The following is a 24,115-nucleotide window of genomic DNA, read 5'->3' as shown; positions in this document are numbered from 1 at the left end:
TTGAGTGACTGGGTGAAAACGAGATGGGTTTGCAAACCGTATACTAAATTTACATTGCCATGTGCCCAGCAAATTATCGAAACTGAACAATGGGACATGTTAGTCATGAATTCCATATAGTTTTCCGGAGCAAAAGTATCAGCATTTCTAGCAAAGTTGTGATGTCTTCTTTTTGAATCATGAGAACCTGTTTATTTTTAATGGGCAAAACAAATGAGCAACTCCACCAGGTCTTACTTCTCAGAACAAATATCTCCATCCTCCAAGGACAGCGTGGCTTACCACAGATTAAATAGGGAAATCTTTGTGAGAACCATGTGTTAAAAAATTAGCACTTTAATGTCTTAACATCTGCACATTCAACCTTTCATTATTTTTATCCCACTGCCCCATGCGTGACTGTCAAACTGGAGAAGTTTAACCTAAAATATACAGGCCCAACTCTTGAGAGACTCTAAATTGGTTTAGCTTTAGCACTGGGATGTGAAGGTAATAATTGTTTTTAAAAATATAACAAGCAGCATAAAAGGGGAATATAAATATGAAAAAACAAACAGTATAATGTATACTCTAGAGACCAATTCCTAGGGTGGAATATAAAGTGGCAAATTAATACATCAACAGATAATTGCTGAAATTGTTTTAGTACTTCATAAATATAAGTGTAAAAATTTTTAATGCAACTACAAAGTTCACAGATTTTAAAATGCCCACCTATTATCCTCATAACAGGATTCAAGTTTTCTTTTAACACAAAGTTAAAAAAGCATTACAGGTTTGATGGCACTGGATGGTCCACTAAAAAGCACAACTTTAACTTCCATCATCAGCATAATCAAATCTCTATTTTGAGATAATTCAATACCAGGTGTAAGTCTTATTGACATCTCTGGACAAGTTCATTGTCAAATGAGCCATCTCACAAACACTATGTCCACAAGAGAGACCAGCAATCAGTTTGATATTTGAAAGGAAAATAAAATCCAACATAGGGAAACAATGCAAGTTCCACATTTATAAGCAGAATTATATAAAACATACTCCAAAATTCATACAACCATGTGCTAAATATAATTGTGTACTAAAATCTAGAGTATTCATTTTTTAAAAATTCAAAATATTTTGAAGACCTCTTCTACTCATGCCTCAGATTATCTTCATTTATCATTATGAAAGAAACAAGTATGCATTATTGAATATTGAAAACAATGCCACTCAAAATATTCATCCTACAAAGGAGATATCTTAGAAAGCCAATAACATGTAAGAGCAATTTGTGTTACCTCTGAGAGCTCGCCCAGTAATCGCTGTGAGGAAAATGGAGTAAATCACATCAAATAAGACTGTCAATCACATCAGCAATTTGAAGACAACATGCATGACATTAATGAGCTCTTGACATCAATGAGTGTCTACTAGTCATACTAATTTATTAGGCATCTTTCTCATGTTCCTCTTTAAAATAGCAGGTAAAAAGTTGGCCACGTGACACACACACATAAATCAAAATGTGTGGTGATGAGTACTCACCTACTGTATTTTTTTAAATACTACACATCCAAATAAACACACCTTAAAACAGGTGTTAAGAAAACTAAATTCAACTAAACATTCAAAAATTACATCTGGGGAATACCGACATGAAAAGGAAAGATCTAAGCAAAGGCCTCATTAAACTGCAGGTTGTTTTGTCAAGAATCTTGATTTAGCACCATTTATTCTCATCTTGCGTCATACAAACACCCCAGCATAAAACTTATTTATACGAGCCATGAAAATCCCTACTCTACACCAAATATGAAATCATCTTTTGTCCATCAACAAAACAGTATACATGTCATGTTCAAACCAATGATACATAGATAGACTCAAGATTATGTACAAGCTCCCCAGCCCCATAAAATCACTTAGCTTCAGTCTATAAATACAACAGAAATATACAATCCTTTATATTCTATAAATTGCACTAAGAAACACCACCGCTCCTGCTCTGTTCAGCACACTCGATCACTTATACTGGGCAGTTACTAAGGTATCTTCCTAAAATGTGTTCTCCATGCAAGAAGAGGTATTAATACAAGTCACGTGACTGCAACTGTAATGTCAGATAAGAAAAAAATAAGATGAAAATAAAGCCATTTCTTCTGATACCCAAGATACAAATTAATAGATTACAGTACACACACACACTTAATGCTCACATAAGGTCAAACTACACTGCAGAACACATGCAAATGGCCCATGCTAAAATAGTGGGATCCAGGCACAAAATCAAGAGCAGAATTTAATTCTAACGTTGGTTATACTTATTTTTGGAAATGTGACAAAGTCAGATCAGAGGGAAAAAGCGGCCCCATAAGGTTAGAAGACCTGTTAATTTAGAGTAGAGGGCTTCAGGACAATTAAGAGCAGCTGGCAGGGAGCTGGCCCAGGCAGACTGGGGCCAGCTGACTCCACCTCAGTCCCCCTGGAAGCCTTTAAAAGACTCCACAGTTAGGAGAAAGGTGGGGGGGGGCGTGGAGAAAGAGACAGACAGACAGAATAAACATACAAACAGTTGTAGAGTAGAGACAGCCGGGGAAGGAGTCCCAGAAGTGGCTCGGCTCCCTACCCCAGAAACCAGCTGCAAGCCTAAACTGCTGGCAAGTGGGAGGGCAGCTGGCCAAAACACTGGCCAGGGAAAGAGGGGCCATTGCCACAGAAAATATTCCAAAGATGTTCCACATATTACAGGCCAAAATACTGGCCTAACTTCTCCTTAATTTTTAAGAGAACCTTGTTCTACTTTGCACATTGCTTTCTTCCAGAACCCTTGGATTCAACCTCAGAGGTGAACACACACTTTCAGTGTCCTTGTTTTTGTACATTATAAAGAACCTGAACAACGTGTCTCATGACAACATACATAAGTTTACATACCTATAACATAGACAAAACAGTTCAATTTAGAGTTCATCATGATATAAATTCCTTTCCTACATCAAAGCCTCAGGTTAATTCATACTGAAATCATGAAACTTCACCAGTTTGCCTTTGGTCTTAGAAACAGATAATGAAGGAAGATTCATCTGAAGACTTAGTTTAAAATTGGTGTCATTGACTAATGACACCTCTGTGCAGTAGCAATTCAAGTTACCTGTTCCCCCCAGCCCCCAAAGAAAAGAAAAAGCTCTGTGACATGTGTATGTACCGCTCCTATTACATATAACTTCCGTATAAGTTTTGTACTGATTTAACAATTTGGGTGAGGGTTGCCATTTTTTTTTACTGAAATAGTTCAAACAGTGTGCATCTCTAACATCAATTCAGCTTTATAAATAGAAGGGTGTTGATAAAATGCCAATATACATTCCCCTACATTTACAGGAATAAGGAATTGTCTATACCGGGAAATTTATCAGCCTGTATATATGAATATGATTGCAACAACATAAATTATACTGATACGAACTCCCCATGTGGACACACTTTTTTTCCTGGAATACGGGCATCCACATTTGGAGCTACAGTGATATAAATACAAACATGAAGTTATGCTGCAAAATTTCCTCATGTATATGTTAGGGTTTAATACATATATATTAGTATAGCTTTAGAGGGAGTTGTCCTGCTTGAAGCTCAAACCAATATAATTTAAGGGGTACAAAAACTGTACATAGCCCAGCCTAGTGACTGGGGCCACTACAATGTAAGTTAATACTCTATAAAAGAATAATAGGGAGAAAATCAGGCTATCAAAGAAGAATACTGGTCATGAGACACAACCAGACTCCTCTCCAACACAGTGCCATCGGGCACAGAATGGGTGATACCTTTGTGCCAACATGAGCAGCTGAAGAGAAATGAATCCAAGAGTGCTCCTAGAGGAGCCAAGTGAGGTCAAAAACAAGCTGCCAAAATGGGAGCCCTGCATGTGACAAGCTGATACATTCAGTTATAAAGAAACCGATTGTATTTCTGAGCAAAAAAACTATTGATGAGGCTTGTATGTAAAGAAAAGAGCAGAGAAAAACCAGAAGAGGCAAAAATAACTGCAAACTGGACAGCAGCACGTATACCTGGATGCAGCTGTCTGCACACTCTCAGTGCAGGGAGGGAAATATATGCTTAGATAAAATGTCTTGCTTTAGAGAGAGATGGTTTTTGGAAAAATATCTTGGTCCTAGTGGATCCATGAGTGCTTTACTGAGATCATTTATTTTCCCTATAAACACATGCACTCTCTGTCTATACATATAGAATTTAAAAATATATATACACATATCCAATATAAAATCACTTTGCACTCTACTACTTCTAAGTACCTCTGAGATGAAACAGCAGCAAAGGAATAATGCAGAGCAGCAATACATAACTATTTAGGGTAGAAAATAAAGAGCACTGTGCAAAGTACTAAATGGAAATTTTAACCACCCTCAGTAATTGGGACACATTTACATACCAGGACACCCAAGGAGTAGCATTTCTATCAGTTAAGTGCTCCCTTAAAAGTATAATACAGGGTTGGCTCAGTATGGACTCAGAAAAGTAGCATCTTCTCCTAACAACCCATTTTATGATGCGAGCTTTAACAGAATAGCATTTTATTGTGAAATAACAGAACAGGATTTTGGCGTCGTTCAAAACGATGCCACCTCTTTGGCTACTACCAAATGAGCATCAGGCATGTGTTTCCCTTTGCTGCAGTTCACTTCACAATCCCCAGGAAAGTTAACAGTTGGCAACAGATAAGTACATAGCTATCTAAAGTGGCTGTCAACAGACATGAATTTTGGACACAAATGCTCAGTGTTGGGGGAAGCCACAGAGATATTTTAAGCCAGGTGCTAAACAAAAAGATTTGAAGGTTTCATGGTACATTCCAAAAATGTGAAGGGCATTTGTCCTAAACGAGGAAAACAGAACTCTACCGTGGTGCTCACATGATAAAGCAAACAAAAACGTAGGTTCTTCAGCAAAAGGCTTGTCTTCTCCTGCAAGAATCCTCAGAATGACTGATAAGAATTTAAAATGCAAGAATTTTCTTTAGGAGGGCGTTCAGAAAAACACTACAAAAAGGAATTACACTTTAGTAAGTAACACTCTGCTTTAAAATGTACCTTGGAATAGATACAACCAGAATCTACTTCTGATAGTTTAAAAAAAAATCAAGTGAAATTAGGGAGATATTGTACATCCTTAAGGCACCACACTAATTTTCCGAGTGTTCAGTAGCCTAAACATCTCTTGGGTAAGTCTTCACTACCCAGAAGATTGACCTGGTCAGAGTCAATCTTCCAAGGTTCGATTTCACACACCTACTGGGGATGCACAAAATTAATATATGGGGATTTGACAGTTGACTCTTGTATTCCTCAATTTCATGAGCTTCTCCTATCAACCTTAGTCTGGGAGGACAGCCAGGTTAGTCAATTGCAGATAAGTCTATTCCTGTTATGCAACTGTTGTAGCAGGAATTCCATATCTGCTATCAACTTTAAGGTCTAATGTAGACTAGGCCTTTGCCAAATAACTGAAAAGGTTTCAATGTGTGCTAGGGGTTCTAAATGGGGAAAAAAAAGGGGGGGGCAGGAAATTGACATTAATATTTGTTCTTGCTGAAACTTACGTTTGGGAAGGTCTAACTAAGATTGTTAAAATGGAATCCAATTTACAAAGCCAAAAGGTTTGGCAACATGACCATTGCTGCCCACTGAAATAAAACTAAACCCAAGCATGGGCGGTCAATCCTTGAAAAACAGGGTTTTAAGACCACCACACCAGGGTGTTTGTGTATTTGTGGGAGTGCTTAGTCACAGAAACAAAAGGCTTGTTTTCAATACATAGAGCCAATTCACATATACGGCTGTTTTCCAGAGGATTCCAATGGCCTGAGAGAAGTATTGATGAATGAAACAGTACTGTGGGAAAGGAAGAGAGACAATTCTTTAATGGTTTGTTCTGCTTGCTAACAAACACACTTTTGTTTTAAGTAAAATATTTGATCATGGGCTCCTGAGATACAGGTAACCAAACCCTGTTGGGACCTGCTGGGTAGTTTCCCTGCAAGCAGAGTGCTTGGGGGGTTGCTCAGGAGAGATTCAGGTGCCACCCAGATGATTAGCAGAGTGCCCATAACCATCAGCGTGAGTTTCTGTTGGTGGTACACATCCACAAATGCCTTGGTGCACACAGAATGTATTCCACCCGTGGACGGAAAACTTAGAAGGAACACTGATAATGATGGTTGACATACAGGGTATTGTAGCCCTGAGCCCAGTCTAAGGGTAGTAGAATTGTGCCATTCCATCTGAACACAGGTAAGAGCATGAGCCCTAGCACTGGAGGGTATGCTTACAGAGACCAGAAAAGTGTGGGGGGACGTGGGGGCAGAGGCAGGGAAAGGCATTGCTAGCTAATAAGCTTAAACACTGCTGCACTGCTTGAAAATTCTCTTGGAGATCTCCTTTTTTAACACTGACCAAACTCAACCTGGTTATAGTTTATTCTTGGAGAAATTCTGCACCGAAACAATGGCCCTCTTCCCCCTTACACCTCCCCCTGTCCGTGGCCTGACACCCAATGACCTTCCAGCCTCCTACTCAGCAACTACTTCCCTCTTCTTCAGTTTCTCTCTTTTCCCCTGATGGCCCTCAAGCCTTTGTACTGCTTCTGAGGGGTGCATATAATATGTTTCTACACTGTAATTAAGGGAATTACTGGAATTTATTCTTTTGAAAAAATTCTCAATTTACCTTCTGTCTCTATTTTTACAGATATAATTGTTGACGGGTATTTGGAAAGAAAGCACCAATTTTTTGTTTTTTAAATTGGCATTATTATATTGTGGTATTTGATAAATAAAGTATACAGAATTTTGCAGAATTTTAAAATGTGCAGAATATGCAAATGGCATAAAAAGTGCAATTTCTAATATTAAATTCCTTGAAGATGCAAGGGGTCTTCGCAGGACATAATGGATTAAAACACCACTGCCAATGGTGAGGTGCTCAGATGTTGTTAATATGGGCCATATTAATACTGGAGGAACATTGAGAATAGGCTTAGGAGCACTTAGTTTATAATCTTTACCACAAAGTAGAGGATAACATTAACGATTGGTACATGTGTTTGTAAAGACCTTCCTCATCTGTGACTGTAAGTGTAGGCACTGAATCTCAGGGGACTTTTTTTTAATATAACATTATAAATTATGGTACTACCAAATGTAATTTGCCTCCAAGTCAGTCCGAGGGTTATGATTATTTAGTGATTAATCTTAAAATGATCAAACAACAATAATGAGCAAAGCCATAGCTTGCAGGTGCCTGGAGAAGGCTTTTTATGCTTTACTTTCTATACAGGGCCTTTTTATTTGTAGCATGAATGGCTGGATATGGCTTGAAGTTATCAAATACAGATTCTTTCTTTTACATTACATTGCCATCCTCTCCATTAACAAATTAAGCAACAGCATAAAAATTAAAGAAAGGAATAATCAGGATGAATAAAAATAAGTTCTTGTGAAATCCAGAACAGGTTCAAAAGAAGTGACGCAAACCCCATCATTTGAATTATATAAAAGTGGACAAAGCAGAAGTATCACAATCTACCATGGTCAGAGAGTGGAAGTATTTTAGCATTAAGGTCATTACTCATCTCTAATTTCCATGTGGGGAGTGCTTAGTGAAAATTTGAAAAGATGGGTTTGTATTTTTGATGTTCTTTCATTTTTTCTTGCAAAAAAATCCTCCAAACCTCAAGTTAATCAGGCTAAGTTTTTTAAGAACTTCTTAAAAGTGTGCCAACATGATCTTATTAATTTTTAGTTTATTTTTATTTAATGTTTTGTATGGATTTCCAAAACAATCAAACTTAAAATACATGCAGCTGAGTAAGTAAACAGACCCAGATCTTTAAAACAATTTGCAAAACAAAGATGCATGCCTCATTTCACACACCAAAAAAAAAAAGAGCTCAAATGCTATTGGAAAACAACTAGTGACAGGCAACGTGATAAAAAAAAAAAAAAAAAGACTTGATTCAAAAGGCCCAAGAACAAAACAGAGACTCCCATTGACTCATATGGACTGCTGATCCATGTTCAAGCAAGTGTTCAAACTTTTGGATACTTATCTAAACTACTTTGGATGCACTTACTGAATTTTATGTGCTTGCCTGGAAATATTTCCAGGCTCAGTTTCACAAGAGAGTTTTAGTGTTACCAGTCAGCCCTGAAATAACATACAAGGCAGGACCTTCTTCTGTTTAATTTATGTGGAGAGCACCTAGCATGAGAACCTTGATTAAGGCTTCTAGGTGCCCCTACAATACATATGCTAAATAATAATGGATGTGCACTTCCATTTCTGATTGGAAAACAGAAATGCAGGGGTGCAGGCAAATGAACAACAGAGAACCAGGTTAATCACAGCTGAAAAGTTTGCTTTGCATTTTAGACCAAAGTTTGGTTCACTGATAGGGTTGAGAATTCTGTTTTATCTTGACTTGCCCATCTTGCCCATCTCTAGAAACAACACAGCATGAAGAAAAAGCAAGCTCTCAAAAAAAAAAAAAAAAAAAAAAAATATATATACAGCTAAATATGAGCCTTTGGCCTGCTATGACACTACAAGCACCCACATATGATCCTTATCTGGCAAATCCTTATTCACACCAGTAATTGCACGGATGTAAAGAACCTATTTGTATTCTACCTTTGCAGTATTGAGCTCTGGTTGTGAGGCACATACACAATGAGCAGATTAAATACTTCAACCCACCATTATGTAAAAGAAAAACAGAATCAGGCCAAAAGCGCCGGCACAAACATCAGTGTAGATTTTTCTATTGGTGTACTGGGGATATCGCCGAGAAATGATCACTCCATAAATTCAAACAGCAAAACACATGACTCTATGGCACCCACAATACCACACAGAGGTCTATAACTATTCACTTAGAAACTTACAAATTGAGAGAGCTAGTTATAGAGACTGATATATATATATATATATATAGATATAGATATATACATAAAACACAAACAAGATAGAAACTAAAGGAGATACTAAAGTTCACTCTCTGAGAAGGATGGAATAACCCTACCTTAAATAATTCAAACTCCTTCTTTGGCATCAACAGCTACCAACATATGAAAGGTATTTGTAATTAAAGCAAATGCGCAAGGTGTATGATAGTATACAAACATTTGTCGTCCAGCAAACACAAAGCAAAAGATTCAAAGGAAAAATTCAAAGGAAAAGATTTGACCAATTATAAATTCAGTCAATATTATTTTTATTTTAGTCTCTTGATAACAGTGAAATAAAAATCAATGTCTATGGAGCAAAATTAATTTTGAGGTTGCAGTAGAGTTTACAGATTTTTCTTGTTGTTTCTAGCCTGCTTTGAACCACCGTCCCCTCTTTGATTGTTAAAAACAAATAGATTTTTGTCAAAGGAACAAAGGATACCTGTATGGTGTGACTGTATGCAGGTTCAGAATGTCCTAAACCAGGTTCTTGAGGTCTCAGTAGATCCAAAATGTTGTTTGGCACAAACCCTGCAACGCCACTTTTATTTTGAACTTTCCACCATTGTTTTCTGTCATCGAGGATCTGAAATCATTGGACACAATACATGAAAAAGATTAGTGATATTTATGTGAAGCTTGCACTGCATCATCAAAAGCACAGCCCTTGCACTGCAAGGATCCAGTCCAGCCACTGTCAATTGTTCAGTCAGGTTTAGTTCTTTCCTTATCACTTGCCCCTTCTCCCTCCCCACCTGCCATTCTCCGCCTTTTGTTTTTGATTAGATTGAGTGCAATAAGAAGATTGAGGACACACATTTTCTGTCACCATCTCAAACTGTGTCTGCCTGAGGTCAATTTGATTTGTCGTACGTATAAGTTAATCTACACATTGCATTTTGCTCAAGATGAAACATCATGGTGCTGCACAAACTGATAGCATAAGTACTAACCCAACCAAACCAGGTCTCAGGTGCATCCCAGTAAACAGACAGGAAGCAGCCCACTCCTAGAGCAGCAAACAATCATCATCTGAAATCTTCAGAGCCAGCTGAATTGTTAAAATAGAAAAACTGTTCACTGCCTCCCAACAGTTCTGACTAGTAATCATACATTAAAAGAAAAAGGACACTGAAGGGTTTTTTCCACCCCACTACTCTATAGCTGACCATTAATAAAGGGGAAGTATGTTTTTAATGTAATATGATGCACCTGTGGCATCCATCTCACCATTCATTTTGATCTAAATAGAATATTTTTGTCCCTTTTTTGGATTTATTTGGGTGTATAGTGATTGTATTTAGGGAACACTGGGATCTGGGTAATTGTGGATTTCTGGCAACAGGTAAGGGGAAGTACTATTAATTAAATTAAGCGTGAGCTACATTATCCCTCATGCACAATTCAACTACTGAATTATTCTAATCACCACAAGAGGCAACAGTAAGATCCCACATTGGTATAGAAATTAAAAGCTTCCAATGCAGTCAATAGTGAACACTTTAGAAATACAAATAATTAATTATAGTGCTAAGACACATCTCTCTCTGAGGTCTCAAAGGAACCATTGTAGATCTCCTTCATAGCATCATAATTAATATTTCCTAGCATTTAGAGGTTTTAGTCAGGATGTGGGTTCCAAAGTACAGCGTACATCACTATACTGGAAGATACAAATACACAAAACCTCCCCCAAAATCTTAAGCCTAATCAGTGATCTATGAAGGCTGTAGCTAGAGGAGCCATAGACACACACACACAGACACGCAAAATTTTTTAAGCATTATATATTATGAAGAACAATTATCTTTTTCTGTCCTCAATAATGAGGCTTACACCTGGAGCTAGTGACATGATTCCCACACTGATCAGATATACATGCTAGTGTGCTAACAAGAGTAGTGTAACTGCAAAAGCACTGGCAGCATTGGATGGTGACATGGGATCACTGTCCTGAGCACTGGGGCATCAGACCTTGCTGAAGCTTGCTCTTGCCCATTCTACCAGAGCTACACTACTATGTGTGGGTGCACACGTACAGGTCTGCTCAAGCTGGGAATCACACACACCCCAGCGCCAAGGGTAGATATGGCCCAAAATGACCTGGTTTCTTTGAGGCATTTAGCAGAGGTAGAATATGGAAGAGAAAAAGACTAGTGACCTTACAAGATCAGTTCACACACGGCATTCCACATGGAACGGACATAATGGAAGGAAGTGAGAGAGAAGAGCCGCGTCTACACGTGCCGGCTACTTCGAAGTAGCCGTGCCAACTTCGAAATAGCACCCACCACATCTACACATGGCGAGCGCTATTTCGAAGTTGAAATCGACGTAAGGTGGTGAGACGTCGAAGTCGCTATCCCCATCAGGGGATGGGAATAGCGCCCTACTTCGACATTGAACATCGAAGTAGGGCACGTGTAGCCGATCCGCGTCCCGCAACATCGAAAGAGCGGGGTCCGCCATGGTGGCCATCAGCTGAGGGGTTGAGAGACACTCTCTCCAGCCCTTGAGCTCTATGGTTGCCGTGTGCAGCGGCCCCTTAAAGCTCCCCGGCCCCTGCGTTCCTGTGCAGGAAGCTGAAAGCGCGTGCAGGCAGCAGCACTGCCACGCGGCCAGCCTGCACGCCCCTCTGCAGCCCCAGTCTGCCAGCCCCCCAAGTGCCCCCAGGGCACCCCAAGGGGAGCCAGCCAGCCTGGGAAAAGGCAGCGGGGCCCCTCCTGGATGGAGGCCGAGATCCAGGACCTGCTGGGGCTCTGGGGCGAGGAGGAGGTGCTCCAGGTAATGGGGAGCAAGAGGCGGAACGCAGATGCGTTTGCTCGGCTGGCCGAGGGCCTGGCTGCCCGGGGTCACCCTGCCCGCACTCCGGACCACGTCAGGAGTAAGGTTAAGGAGCTGCGGCAGGGTTATGCCTGGGCCCGGGATGCAGCTAGCCGATCTGGGGCCGCCCCCGCCACTTGCCCCTTTTACAGGGAGCTCAGGTCCATCCTGGGCCCCCCATACACCTCCTCCCCACCGGCCACTCTTGACACATCAGCCGACGAGCCCCAGCAGGCCCCGGAGACGGAGTCCGCCCCGGAGGCAAGTCCCACACCCCAGGGGCCCCCCCAGAAGCCCACCCCTGGGATGCTGGAGGAGGAGGAGGGGGAATCCTCCTCCAGCAATGGGGGGGCTCCACATCACCCTCCCGTCCCGGAACTCCAGCAGGGTGTCTGCCCAGAGGGTGTCCCCCGACCGTGGGAGCAGACCACCAGGTATGTACCCCCCCAGTGCACACCCCCGGGGTTAAGGGGCGGGGACAACAGACATGACCAGGGCCCTCCACATGCCCAGATGACCATGGCCCCAAGGACAGCAGTAGCATGTCCCTCAGAAGAGTGCATCAGCCCCAGCCCCCCAGCAGGACAGCGCCATGCCCCATTCCTGGGGATGGGGGGAGCGGAACCTAGGGTCCCCCGGGGGGGGGACACCCATCAGCAGCAGCAGCAGCAGCATCTCCCGGGGACGGGGAACCAGCAGCAGAGGGGTGGGGGGACAAGAGCCACGGGTCGGGGCCCACACTAACAGCTGTCTCCACTCTTCTTCCCCTGTGTTCCACAGTTGCACCATCGGAGGGCCCGGAGAGCGCCGGCAAGGTCTCAGTGGTCCCGGAGAGCCCACCGGGGCCATCCCAGTAGGCCAGCCCCTCGGCGGAGCACCAACCAGCCCCAGGACGAGGCCGACAGAGGAGGAGCCACCAGAGGACGGCGACGGACCCCCAGCTGCTCGGGACCCTCCGGTGTCGGCTGGAGGTGTCGGAGTGGTGCTTGCGGGTGGAGGATCGGCGGCTGGAGCTCCAGGAGCGAGCGCTGGCCTGGCGCCAGGAGGCATGGGGGGCCTTCATGCGCACGTTCGAGCGCATAGCAGAATACCTGGCCCCCCATGCCACGCCGCCCGCTGCTCTGCCCGCCGCCCACCACCCTGGGGCCTTCCACCGAGGGGGACCTGGGGCCTGCAGACACCCGCCGGCCATATCTGCCGGTTCGCCCAGCCCCCACCCAGCCCCAGCCAGGGCTCAGGCCGAGGCGAGGGTTGCGCCCTCCAACCCCAGGCGCCAGACTGTAGAGGGGTGTGGGGCCGAGGACATGGCCCCCTTCCCCCTTTGTACATATCCCCTATTATATTTGTATATAGTTTGTGTTAGACCCCTGTTCTTTTATGGTACCTGCCCCCCCAATGTAAATAGTTCCCCCCTTTTGTTCTACTGTATATATATATATTGCATTAATAAAGAGAATTCACTGGTTTTTGGTTTCAAAAACAAACAGGTCCACTTTTATTTGCAAGAAAAGTGGGCGGGGGGTGCTCTTGGGTGCTCTGTGGTGTGGGCTTGGGGGCAGAGAGTGTTGTGGAGGATGGGGGGGTGCAGTTGGGGGCCTGCCAGTGTTCACCCCGCAGCCTGGTCGAAATGGGCCCGCAGGGCCTCCCGGACCCAGATCCCCTTGGGGTCCACCTGGCGACTGGGGGCAGCGGGTGGCTGCACATCAGCCCTGCCAGCCTCCACAGCCCAGCCCCGGAAGAATGCCTCCCCCTTGCTCTCCACCAGGTTGTGGAGTGCACTGCACACGCCCACACCTGGGGGATGTTGGTGGGGCCTGCATCCAGTCGGGTGAGGAGACACCTCCAGAGCCCTTTGAAGTGGCCAAAAGTGCGCTCAACCACCTGGTATGCATGGTTCAAGTGCGTGTTGAAGTGCTCCTGGCTGGCTGAGAGATGGCCCGTGTAAGGGTGCATGAACCAGGGCCAGAGGGGGTACGCCGCATCTGCGACGATGCAGAGGGGCATGGTGGTGTCCCCCCGCCCCCACAGGGATCTCCCGCTGGGGGATGTAGGTCCCTGGCTTCAGCTGGCGGCACAGGCCCGAATTCCTGAACACCCGGGTGTCGTGGGTGCTGCCAGGCCACCCAACATAAATGTCCAGGAAGCGGCCCCAGCTGTCCACCAAGGCCTGGAGGACCAGCGAATGGTAGCCCTTCCTGTTCAGGAAGCGTCCTCCGCTGTGCTCCGGAGCACAGATGGGGATATGGGTCCCATCCAGAGCCCCAACGCAATTTGGGAAACCCAGGCTGGCAAACCCTGCAATGGCGGCATCTGGGTCCCCAAGCCGCACAAGCCTGTGGAGGAGCAGGGCATTGATGGCACGGACGACCTGCAGGGGAAGGACATGGGAGAGCACCAGTGAGGGGTGTGCTGGGTGTGTCTGGCCCTTCACCCCAGGGCTCCCTCCCCCAGGGCTGCCCTCCACCCCAGGGCTGCCCCCGCCCCAGGTCCTCTTACCTCCATGAGGACAGCCCCAACGGTGGCCTTGCCCACGCCAAACTGCTGCCCCATGGATCTGTAGCTGTCTGGAGTGGCCAGCTTCCAGACAGCAATGCCGACCCATTTCTCAACCATGAGGGCATGCCGCATGGAGGTGTCCTGGTGCCATAAGGCAGGGGTGAACCACTGACAGAGCTCCAGGAATGTCTGCCAGCTCATGCGGAAGTTCTGGAGTCAGCGCTCGTCGTCCCACTCGCCGAGCACCAGCCGCTCCCACCAGTCCGTGCTCGTGGGGTAGCTACACAGCCAGCGGCGTGTGCGGCGGGGGGAGGGGGAGGGTCGGAGGGCAGCAAGGTCTGGGGCTGCTTCCTCCTCCCCTGGGGGCAGCTCCTCTTCTGCAAATAGAAGGTGGTCAGATGCCTCCTGCATAGCATTGAGCAGGGCAAGCACTGCTCCTGCAGGGGCGGGTGGGTGGACCTCTGGCTGCTGTTGCTGCTCCTGGGGGTCCATACTGCCTCGACGGGGTGTGCGTGTCTGTGGCTCTGCAGACCGCGTGCTGTGCAGGCTGACTGTGTCTGGGAGGGGCCCTTTAAGGGAGCAGCTAGCTGTTGCCCCGGAAGTGCTAGTCCGCCCTGTGACCCTGTCTGCAGCTGTTCCTGACACCCTTATTTCGAGGTGGGCCGCTTTGGCGTGTAGACGCTCCCCTGAAGCACCTACTTTGAAGTAGTGCTGCCCAGCGTCGACGTTGAACATCGACGGCACCAGCCCTGGAGGACGTGTAGATGCTATTCATCGAAATAGCTTATTTCGATTTCGCTACATCGAAATAAGCTATTTCGATGTAGCATACACATGTAGACGTAGCTAAGATGACATACCATTAAAGGTGAACATACACATTCCAAACTGCTGGCCAATATCATAGTATTTTTGGGCAGGTAATTAGTTGGGAGAGACAGCACTGCCTCATGAATAGGGAACTGGGCTGGTAATCAGAGGAGCGAGGTCTGACTCTGCCACTGACAGGCAGCAGAACGTCAGACAAGACACTTTAACTCCAGCTACACTAGAGAATTTTGTGGACAAAACTTGTGGAGTGCCCACACACAAAATGTGTTTTGTTGGCAGTGTGTTGACAAAACTCAGCTCTTTTGCCAACAACGTTCTGCCTCTCCGCCACAAGGCCTAATGCCTTTGTCGACAGATTCCGTCAACAAAAAACATGTAGATGCTCTAGGGAGGCCCTCTGTTGACAAATGGGGCTTCTGGTTCACTGGGCAGCCACGTTTGCTGAGCTTCCAGTTCGCCATTTTGTCAAGAGAGCAGCTGGGCAGTGTGACCACTCTGGTGACACAGCAGACTGGTCATTCAATCCGTTTCTGTGTGTGGCTGCAATATGTCAACAGACGTTTTGTTGGAAAAATTCATCAAAAACTTCTGTCGACAGATGGCTCTAGTGTAACTGTAGCTTTCACCTCTCTGGGCCTGCTTCTCCTTCCTACTCTTTTACCTGGCTTGTTTATTTAGACATAATCTCTTCAAGGCAGAGACCCTCTCTCATTGTGTGTGTGAACAATGACTGGAAGGATGGGGTCTTTAGGCTCTTCTTTTACGAATATTAAAATTCATGTGGCAGAAGGCTGTCAAATCCCATCAAACTATTAAAGACAACAAGGTATATAGCAACAAGTGATAGGTCAGCAGGGAAACCTCCATGCATTTTGTCTAAGGTGAATGACAAAATAAGTGAAATTCCCATTTACCTACAGAAGAATTCAGACTAAAATATCAGGAGTCACCACCCAAAGCTTTCATAGACAGGATACAGATCTGGGAAATATTAGGAATTTCATTTCTGTGGACTACATTACCTCTAAAATATCATCCTTCAAGACAGAAAGTTCATTGTGGTTCCTTGCCACAAAGTCATACTTGGATTTGGCATATCTCTTGGGCTGTGCCTTACTGTGTGCTTCATAATTTCTACAAAGCAAACAACCCAGAACGTTATCCAGCTAGACTTTCAAGATATACATGCACTTTAAAAAATAAAACCTTTCAGCAAGCTGTAGCCTAATAATCTATTTTAGGACACTTCATTTCCATAGAATTTACCCATTTAAGAGCCAGCAAAAGACAAGAGTTGGTTACAATACTTAGCTCAAAACTTGCAGCAAGTACTGTAATAATTTAGAGATTAGCAAATGCCACTATATTAAGGTTAAACCAAATGCATGCACCAGATTTATAACAGTATTTCTGTAAGGATTACACTGGATTTAGTAATCTTGTATAATAAAACAAACTAAGCTACCGGGAAAGGTTTATAATTAGTAGTGATTTACAAAGCATTTTATGTGCTTACAGAGAGTTTGCTCTCTCTAGAGTGCATCACAGCTTACGTTTCAAACCAACTGCTTGTAATGTCTCAATGACTTCAGTCAGAATGAATGATTTTCATCCTTAAATCCCACCAATTTAAACTACCAATATCAAAAATACTTGCCCACCATCAGTAGATTTTCTTGTTTGCCCAGAAGGCACTGAGTGCACAAACAACCCAGAGTCATTGCCTCAAGCAAGAATTAAAAATGACTTATGGCCAGTTAAATGTAATGTTCAGAAAAAAACTAGTGGATGAAGAATTCAGAGCACAGAACTCTCTGAGGAAAGATGTGAGCTGGCAGGTTCTTGGATGAACAACAAAGTCTTCAAGGTCAAAAGTACTGTCTCCCCTACCAAAAGCTTATCAAAGTTGAACCTCTCTAGTCTGGGACTCTCAGGATCGGGCTGGTGCCAAACTAGAGAATCTGGCAAACCACAGGAGATTAATATTGTCTAGCAGCATTAAGAACATTTCCATTGCTTACTGGGCTCTTGAAAGATTGTTAGAGGTAAATTAGAGCTAAATATCAGAATAGAACACTGAGGGCCAGGACTGGTGGCTGTAAACAAACTTTATGGGACCACAGGAAACTTGACCGCACATATACTAAGTGGACATGCGCCCAACCAAAATCATGCTGGACTATGGACTTTGCCGGACCAGAGAGGTTCAACCTGTAAAAGCAACAAAAGCCATATGCACCGAATGCAAATGGCACACACATCAAAATCACCATGTAGATGTAGATAATGTAAATGGTAAACAAAAACTGAAACAGTGGACATAAGATCACTTCACAGAGAGACAAATGAATTTTGTTGTTGGCAGTTCAATGATTGTAACTACTGATCCCAAGTACATCCTTGAGTACTTCAGTAGTTACCTAGCTAGTTCTTGACTGTGGAGAACTGTCTCACTTTACTTGAAGAGCAGAACAAAGGCATAGTCATTTAGATTGTAAATCTGTATATAGGTTTAAAAGAAAAAACAAAAACAGTACACTGAAATTGATTAGCACATGTAAGGGAGTAAAGGAAAACATGACATGAACAACATTCATATCCTTAACCATAATTTTAGTCATCAAAAGAGAAGACAGGAATTCTAGTTTTACCTATTTCATGCTCACTTTTAAGCCACTTAATTGATTTAATCCGTATCTGATTGCCCTCTTGCTATTTCAAGGCAGGACTAATAGTCTCCTTCAGCCTTTTACATTTTTGTGCTGCCTTTTCAAACTCATCCCACTGCCTGCAGTTTCTAAGTCTCTCTCCAATTATTCCAAGAGGGGAAAAAATGCAGGTGGGATTTCCTAAAGTTTTCAGCGTAAGTTTAACTCCACTCCTGTTAATCAGTGGTAAAATTCCTAGAGCAGAGAAAGATCCATGAAGATGCCACATTTCAGAAGTAGCTCCTGGAGCCTTCCTGTTGATCATTCTCTGTGAAACCTATCCATTGCGCATGTACCCCTGCTCCATGACATTACCAATTAGATATGAAGTAGTTATCGTCAATTTGTATTTTCCTATGTAGGCTGCAACTGGTTGCATTTTCTGAGATACTGTTTTACAAACATCAGTGCTAAAACTTGAGCTGCATGACATGAGCTGAAAACACTATGCAAGTTAATTAGAAAGCATATCCGCTACCCCTCCCATGTCAAAGTGATGATCCACAGTAGAAGTAAGACATACACCTCAGATAGTGACAGAGAGATAGCTGCGTTAGTCTGTATTCTATCAAAACAAAAAAGCAGTCATGTAGCACTTTACAGACTAACAAAGTAATTTATTAGGTGGTGAGCTTTTGTGGGACACACCCACTTCTTCAGATCTACAGCCATACCAGAACACTCTCAACATATGAAGCACAGAGGTCCAAAAATTCTTATCAAGGTGGACAAATCAGACCTTGATAATTTTTGGACCTCTGTGCTTTATATATTGAGTCTGTTCTGGGAGGCTGTAGATCTGAAAAAGTGGGTGTGTCCCACAAAAGCTCATCACCTAATAAATTATTTTGTTAGTTTTTAAAGTACTACATGGCTGCTTTTTTTTTTTTTGATAAACCACAGATGGTCCATTAACGATACTCTGTGAGATCAAAAGTTAATTACTTGTGTCTTCTACCACCCAAGAAATGTGTCAGTAGCCCTCCATGGCATACCCTCGTATGTTGGTGAATGGCTCACTCATTTTATGCATCCTTCTCTCATACACTTTTCTTTCTTTTTAAATGGGGAGTATAAGTTGAACCCCTCTAGCCCAGCACCCTCAATACTTGACTGGTGCCAAACAAGAGAGTTTTCCAGAACATGGGAGGTCAATAACGTCTACCAGCACTGTCAACACTTCCACTGCTTTTCAGGCTCTTAGAAGACATGTAGCAGGAAATCACAGTTAAACAACATCATGGAACACTAAGAACTAGGACTGGTGGCTATAAACAAGCTTTATGGGACCATGGGAAACAGCCACATCCATGATAAATGGTCATCCAGCTAACTAAAATCATGCTGGATTGTGGATGTTGCCAGACGAGGGAGTCCCAGATTTGAGAGGTTCAACCTGTACATGGAACCCTTCTTTGCCTCAGAAGCTTGTAGCAGCAGAAGTTTGTGGCCCAACAGCCACTATTGACTTCCATTATAAAAACTACCTCTGGAGCGTAGAAAAAATTTTCAGTTAAGTTTCTATCATTAAAAAATTATTTAGAAGTGTCTGAGAATCTGCAACTGAAGCGGGATGATTGTACTATTCTTCTCTACACCACCCGCCCCCCTCGACGTAAGCGTTCCTTTCTCTTCACAACTGCTTCCCATTTACTATTGAATTCAGCTAATTAATGCAACCATTGTCAGGATTTTTGCCCCCTTCCTGTCCATGGTGAGCTTCCCCACCATGTACTGTTCAATGCCAGTGTATAGATGGTATCAATTAAAAGGCCGGAATGGAAAATGAGAATGTATATGTAGCATTGGACAGTCTGTGTATAAAGGCACATTGGTAAGACCTTGTCTAAGCAGGAAAACGAAATCAGCTATATTGGTGTAGTTATAGCAGTGTAATCCCCCCCACCCCCCAACCCACTAGACATTTTTATTCTGGAGAAGAGTGTCTTTTTTTCAGTTTGCCTTAAGCCTCTTCCCAAGTAACATGAGATCAAACAAAAATAATGCACTTTTATACAGAAATAAGAATGTCTATATTGGACTTTGTACCAGTATCACAAATTTTGTTTAAATTCACACCTTTCCTTATAACAGCATAGCTTTCCCACATAGACAAGGGGAACCAACATTATATGTCTCCAAGGTGATGATTCAGTGGTTGTGATCCTAATATACTCAGACAAAGCTGAAAGGATGGGAAGGGAATAGCTCTTTTGTGAAAAACACTCCCTTACACTGTGCATGGACATGACCTGTTACAATTTCAGAGCTGAGGTGTAATTGCACACTGAAGACAAGGAAAAGAAAGAATTTATTTCTATTCTAAATAATGGTGTGAAGAACCAAAACTGAGAGGGAGCAGGGAAAATAACAAAAAACTTGCAAGGAAATGGCAAAGCAATTCCTTGTATTTCCAAAAAAGAGTAAATAGTCTACATTTGGAAATAAATCAGAAATACATTTTGTTATGTCCATGTTTAAACATCTTGTGTTCCGATTCTGCTTGAAAATGCTCAGAATTCCACTTCCATTAGTCTACTGCTTTTGACAGAAGCACTCATTTAACAGTGTATAGAAAGAGCACTTCACATGAGCATTGGTGCAGAGTACCCTAAAGGAGCTTTACATAAATCAACATTAAAGCAAAGCCACGCGCTGTACTAGAGAGAGGACTGTCTCATTTTTGGAAATGACAACACATTCCGGACATAGAAATAGAAGTAAAAATAAACAGACACCTCCACCCCAGAATCATAAATTGGGACAGTTATCCACAGCTCTGTACATGATGTCCATTCAAGGTTACCTATCTACATGTCGGCTAACAGTTTGTTTAAAGGCAGCAACAGCAGCCCCCTGGTCCAGCAGAGGCCCTCTTTTGTAAGCTGTGTTACTGAATGCATACCCATCAGATGGAGGATAGTCTGGGACACTGGGATGCTGAAAGACAGAAAACAAAAGGGATTAATGTCATGTACACAGAGACGGCAATGGTTATTTAATTTATTACAGCAACATTTTCTCACACGCTTAGGTTCTCTGGCAGCATTCACATTCCCTTGTTCTCAGCTGTTTGTTATTCTACCATGAATATTTCATTGTTTGTGCATTTTTAATACCTGAACAAAGAAGTCAGAAGCACAAGAAAAAAGAAGTTGCAGCCTACCTCAACCTACTGCTTTAATAGTGCATCTGATATTTTTATCAAGATTGTTCTTTGGGGCAAGATCCACATGATCACTACACAGGCTTATTTTCTAAGGCTCCAATTCTGCTACTTTTACATTGGGTAGTAGCTCACTCTGTGAATGCCCTACTGAAGTCAAGGGGAGCTGTGTAGACAGTAACTACTAGCCCACGTGAGGAGGGGTAGCAGAGACAGGACTTAATCATAATTTTAAGTGTGAATGTGTCAACAGGATATACAACAATAAAATATTTGCTGAAGCCTGAAGGATATATTTGGCTTGCCTAGAAGGTCTTCTTCAATGGCAGCGTCTGACACTGCGTACATGCCGATAACCCACTATACATGCACTGGTGATAGAATTTTCTAATTATACCATCCAGTTCCAAAAAAAAGCAGAGGTATACACTAAGGAGTTAATTTCTGGGGATTGTAACACAGACAATTTAAGGTACTCATTCCAGGTCTCCCTTCCTCATACTCTCATCAAAACATAAACTAGTACAGTCTAGTGAACTGAATATAGACATCTGAGCCAAGAGCTGTCAAAAATCCGAGCCTGGCTTTGATCATGTGACTTCAGGCAAAGCACTTACCCTCCCTGCACTTCTGTTTTCTCTTGCTTATAAATATCTCAGAATACCCCTCTGGTAAGTATTATCACCACCAAAATTAGAAAATGGTTGTATAGTAACAGCAACATTAAAACTTCCTAAAACCATCAAGTGTTCCACGGTTTATAGCCCATAAGCAAGAAACAACTGAGAAACACTAAGTCACCTTAGTCCATACACAAAATTGATTTCATTGCAGTAGCCTCCATGGATTCCAATCAAAATTGGTTCCCCTGTGTGCCATACAAAGGCAGAGGAAAACAATCCCTCTCCCCAAAAGCTCACAATCCGAGGAAAAGAGCCTACTAGCGCAGCAACAATCATAAGCAAATCTACAGCGTTTCCACCATAGCTTCTCATTTGAAATGATTATTTTTGACCTCAGTGCACATACAACACAACGTATAAAATTGTGTAAACATTGTGTATATAACTGTAGCTTAAAACTTAAGGATAGGAAACATTCTAATGAATCTCTTTGATCCACGTTGCTAGACACCAGACCAATCCCTAGTTGTATGGATCAGGAACTGTAACCATGGTAGCAGCCAGCATATCATGATTTAAATACACACTGGGTAGAATTTCATTTTTAAAAGAGTGCCTTGTAGAAACAGGAAACCCTGGGAAGGTGAGGTCTGAGTTCAGTTATAATGGGACCTGCCTGACACTGGCTCACAGCATCAGTGATTGTCAATGGGATCTCTTGTGATAAAGATGAGATCTTGCATATTGTTTCAATGACTAGATGATTATCTGGTAACGGCAACTCAACATGAAGAAAATGGTATCTTATGAAACTCACCCAACAGGAAAACACAAATTTCTGCCATCATCTCCTTTCTAATTTTCCCTTTAGCTATTATATCAAGTACAACCCTTAGCAAAACTAAATGACTGGTAATTAAGGCAGTATTTAAGTATCATCTTCTATATTGTCCTTAACATTTTGCCTCATATTAATCATCTGGAAGACCCTAAAAAGCACTTCATAAATACTAAGTCTCACAACACCTCTGTCAGATGGGTATTACGTGAGCCATGTTACAGGTACAGCGAGTTTAAATTATTTGCCCCACCACACAGTGAACCAGTGGGAAGTCAGGAAGTGAGGACTCCCGACTTAGTGTGGCAAACTTCATCAGGACAATTTTATTTCTTTTCTCTAATAAATCAAACAATTGCCAGTCACAACAGCCAAAAGTTATAGAAGCTTAAAGGAATACACTCAACTTAAAAAAAACCACTTCTCTCAGGAATATTTTAAACTTAATATAACTATAAATGGTACCTATATAGTGATTATAACTGAAAAATAAGGAGAAATCGCTCTTTTTTCTTGGGTTGTTTATTCTGCACTTTCACAGCGCAAACAAGGAGAGAAAAGCATTACATTAAAAAAAAGGAATATGATTTTAAAAGAAAAAAATGTCCCAGAGATTCAACGTCAGCTTAAGTATCGGAGGGGTAGCTGTGTTAGTCTGGATCTGTAACAGCAACGAAGGGTCCTGTGGCACCTTATAGACTAACAGAAAAGTTTTGAGCATGAGCTTTTGTGAACACAGACTCACTTCATCAGATGCACAGTGAGTCTGTGCTCACAGAAGCTCATGCTCAAAACTTTTCTGTTAGTCTATAAGGTGCCACAGGACCCTTCGTTGCTGTTACAACGTCAGCTTAGGCATTGGGCAACAGTCAAGTAGAATCTGAAATGAATGTGAAACATATTTGACTCCTTCAAGAGAATGTGTCATTTGGGACACTCCTTATTCTACCTTGTTCATCTTCCTGCCTGCTCCTCTGGATTTACATACCTTTTTACAGACATCTCTGCCAAAAAAACATTTGCCAAACACAGTGTCCTAAAAACCCCCCTCAATTTATCAGCATTTATTAAGAAAGTAGTATTCACTTTAACTACATGCCATGGATATAAGGGCCCCAGATAGAAGTAAAACAAAAGGACTGATTTAATCAATAAAGCCCTAAATGGTAAGTATATGTTTTACATACTGGAAAATGCCTCTTCAACTAGCAAAATCAGCTAAAAACTGTTTTTGTTTTTAATTTTCCATTTTCAAATGGACCCTTGAAAAATTCAGGTTCTTCAAAACTCTTCATGGATGATGGAGGTCATTTCCTGAACTCTTCTCAACTGAACTTCGACGGACTGATGGCAGGGAACACCCAACAAAGCTTTTTGATGCTCGTGTATATGTCTAGTCTTCGAGAACAACTCATGCATCTGCCAAAGCGGGTCTTTGCCCACGAAAGCTTATGTTCCAAAATATCTGTTAGTCTATAATGTGCCACAGGACTTCTTGTTGTTCTCGAAGATACAGACTAACACGGCCACCTCTCTGATACATGTCTAGTCTTAGTTTATTTAGAGATGAGATTTTTCTAACCTTCTGGATGTGTCCATCTATTTACTAAGAGTTTG

General features: G+C 42.6%; 1 protein-coding gene across 8 annotated transcripts in view; it reads right to left on the bottom strand.

Annotated features, from left to right (window-relative positions):
* EPS8 (EGFR pathway substrate 8, signaling adaptor) overlaps positions 1-24,115 on the bottom strand; it is a 237,387-nt gene that overhangs the window by 16,188 nt on the left and 197,084 nt on the right. For 7 of the 8 annotated variants that reach the window (XM_075005164.1, XM_075005154.1, XM_075005210.1 and 4 more), the window contains 3 exons: positions 20,678-20,811; positions 16,186-16,297; positions 9,456-9,599 (listed from right to left, as the gene is read on the bottom strand). In XM_075005164.1, the coding sequence (XP_074861265.1) occupies positions 9,456-9,599; positions 16,186-16,297; positions 20,678-20,811 (390 nt within the window). The remainder of the gene's footprint in view (positions 1-9,455; positions 9,600-16,185; positions 16,298-20,677; positions 20,812-24,115) is intronic. The other variant, XM_075005217.1, reaches the window with a different exon arrangement.

This window comes from Carettochelys insculpta, chromosome 1 (assembly GCF_033958435.1).
Source record: "Carettochelys insculpta isolate YL-2023 chromosome 1, ASM3395843v1, whole genome shotgun sequence".
Classification (NCBI taxonomy): domain Eukaryota; kingdom Metazoa; phylum Chordata; order Testudines; family Carettochelyidae; genus Carettochelys; species Carettochelys insculpta.
The sequence above is the reverse complement of the archived record's forward strand: the minus strand, read 5'-3'. Positions and strand labels throughout refer to the sequence as shown.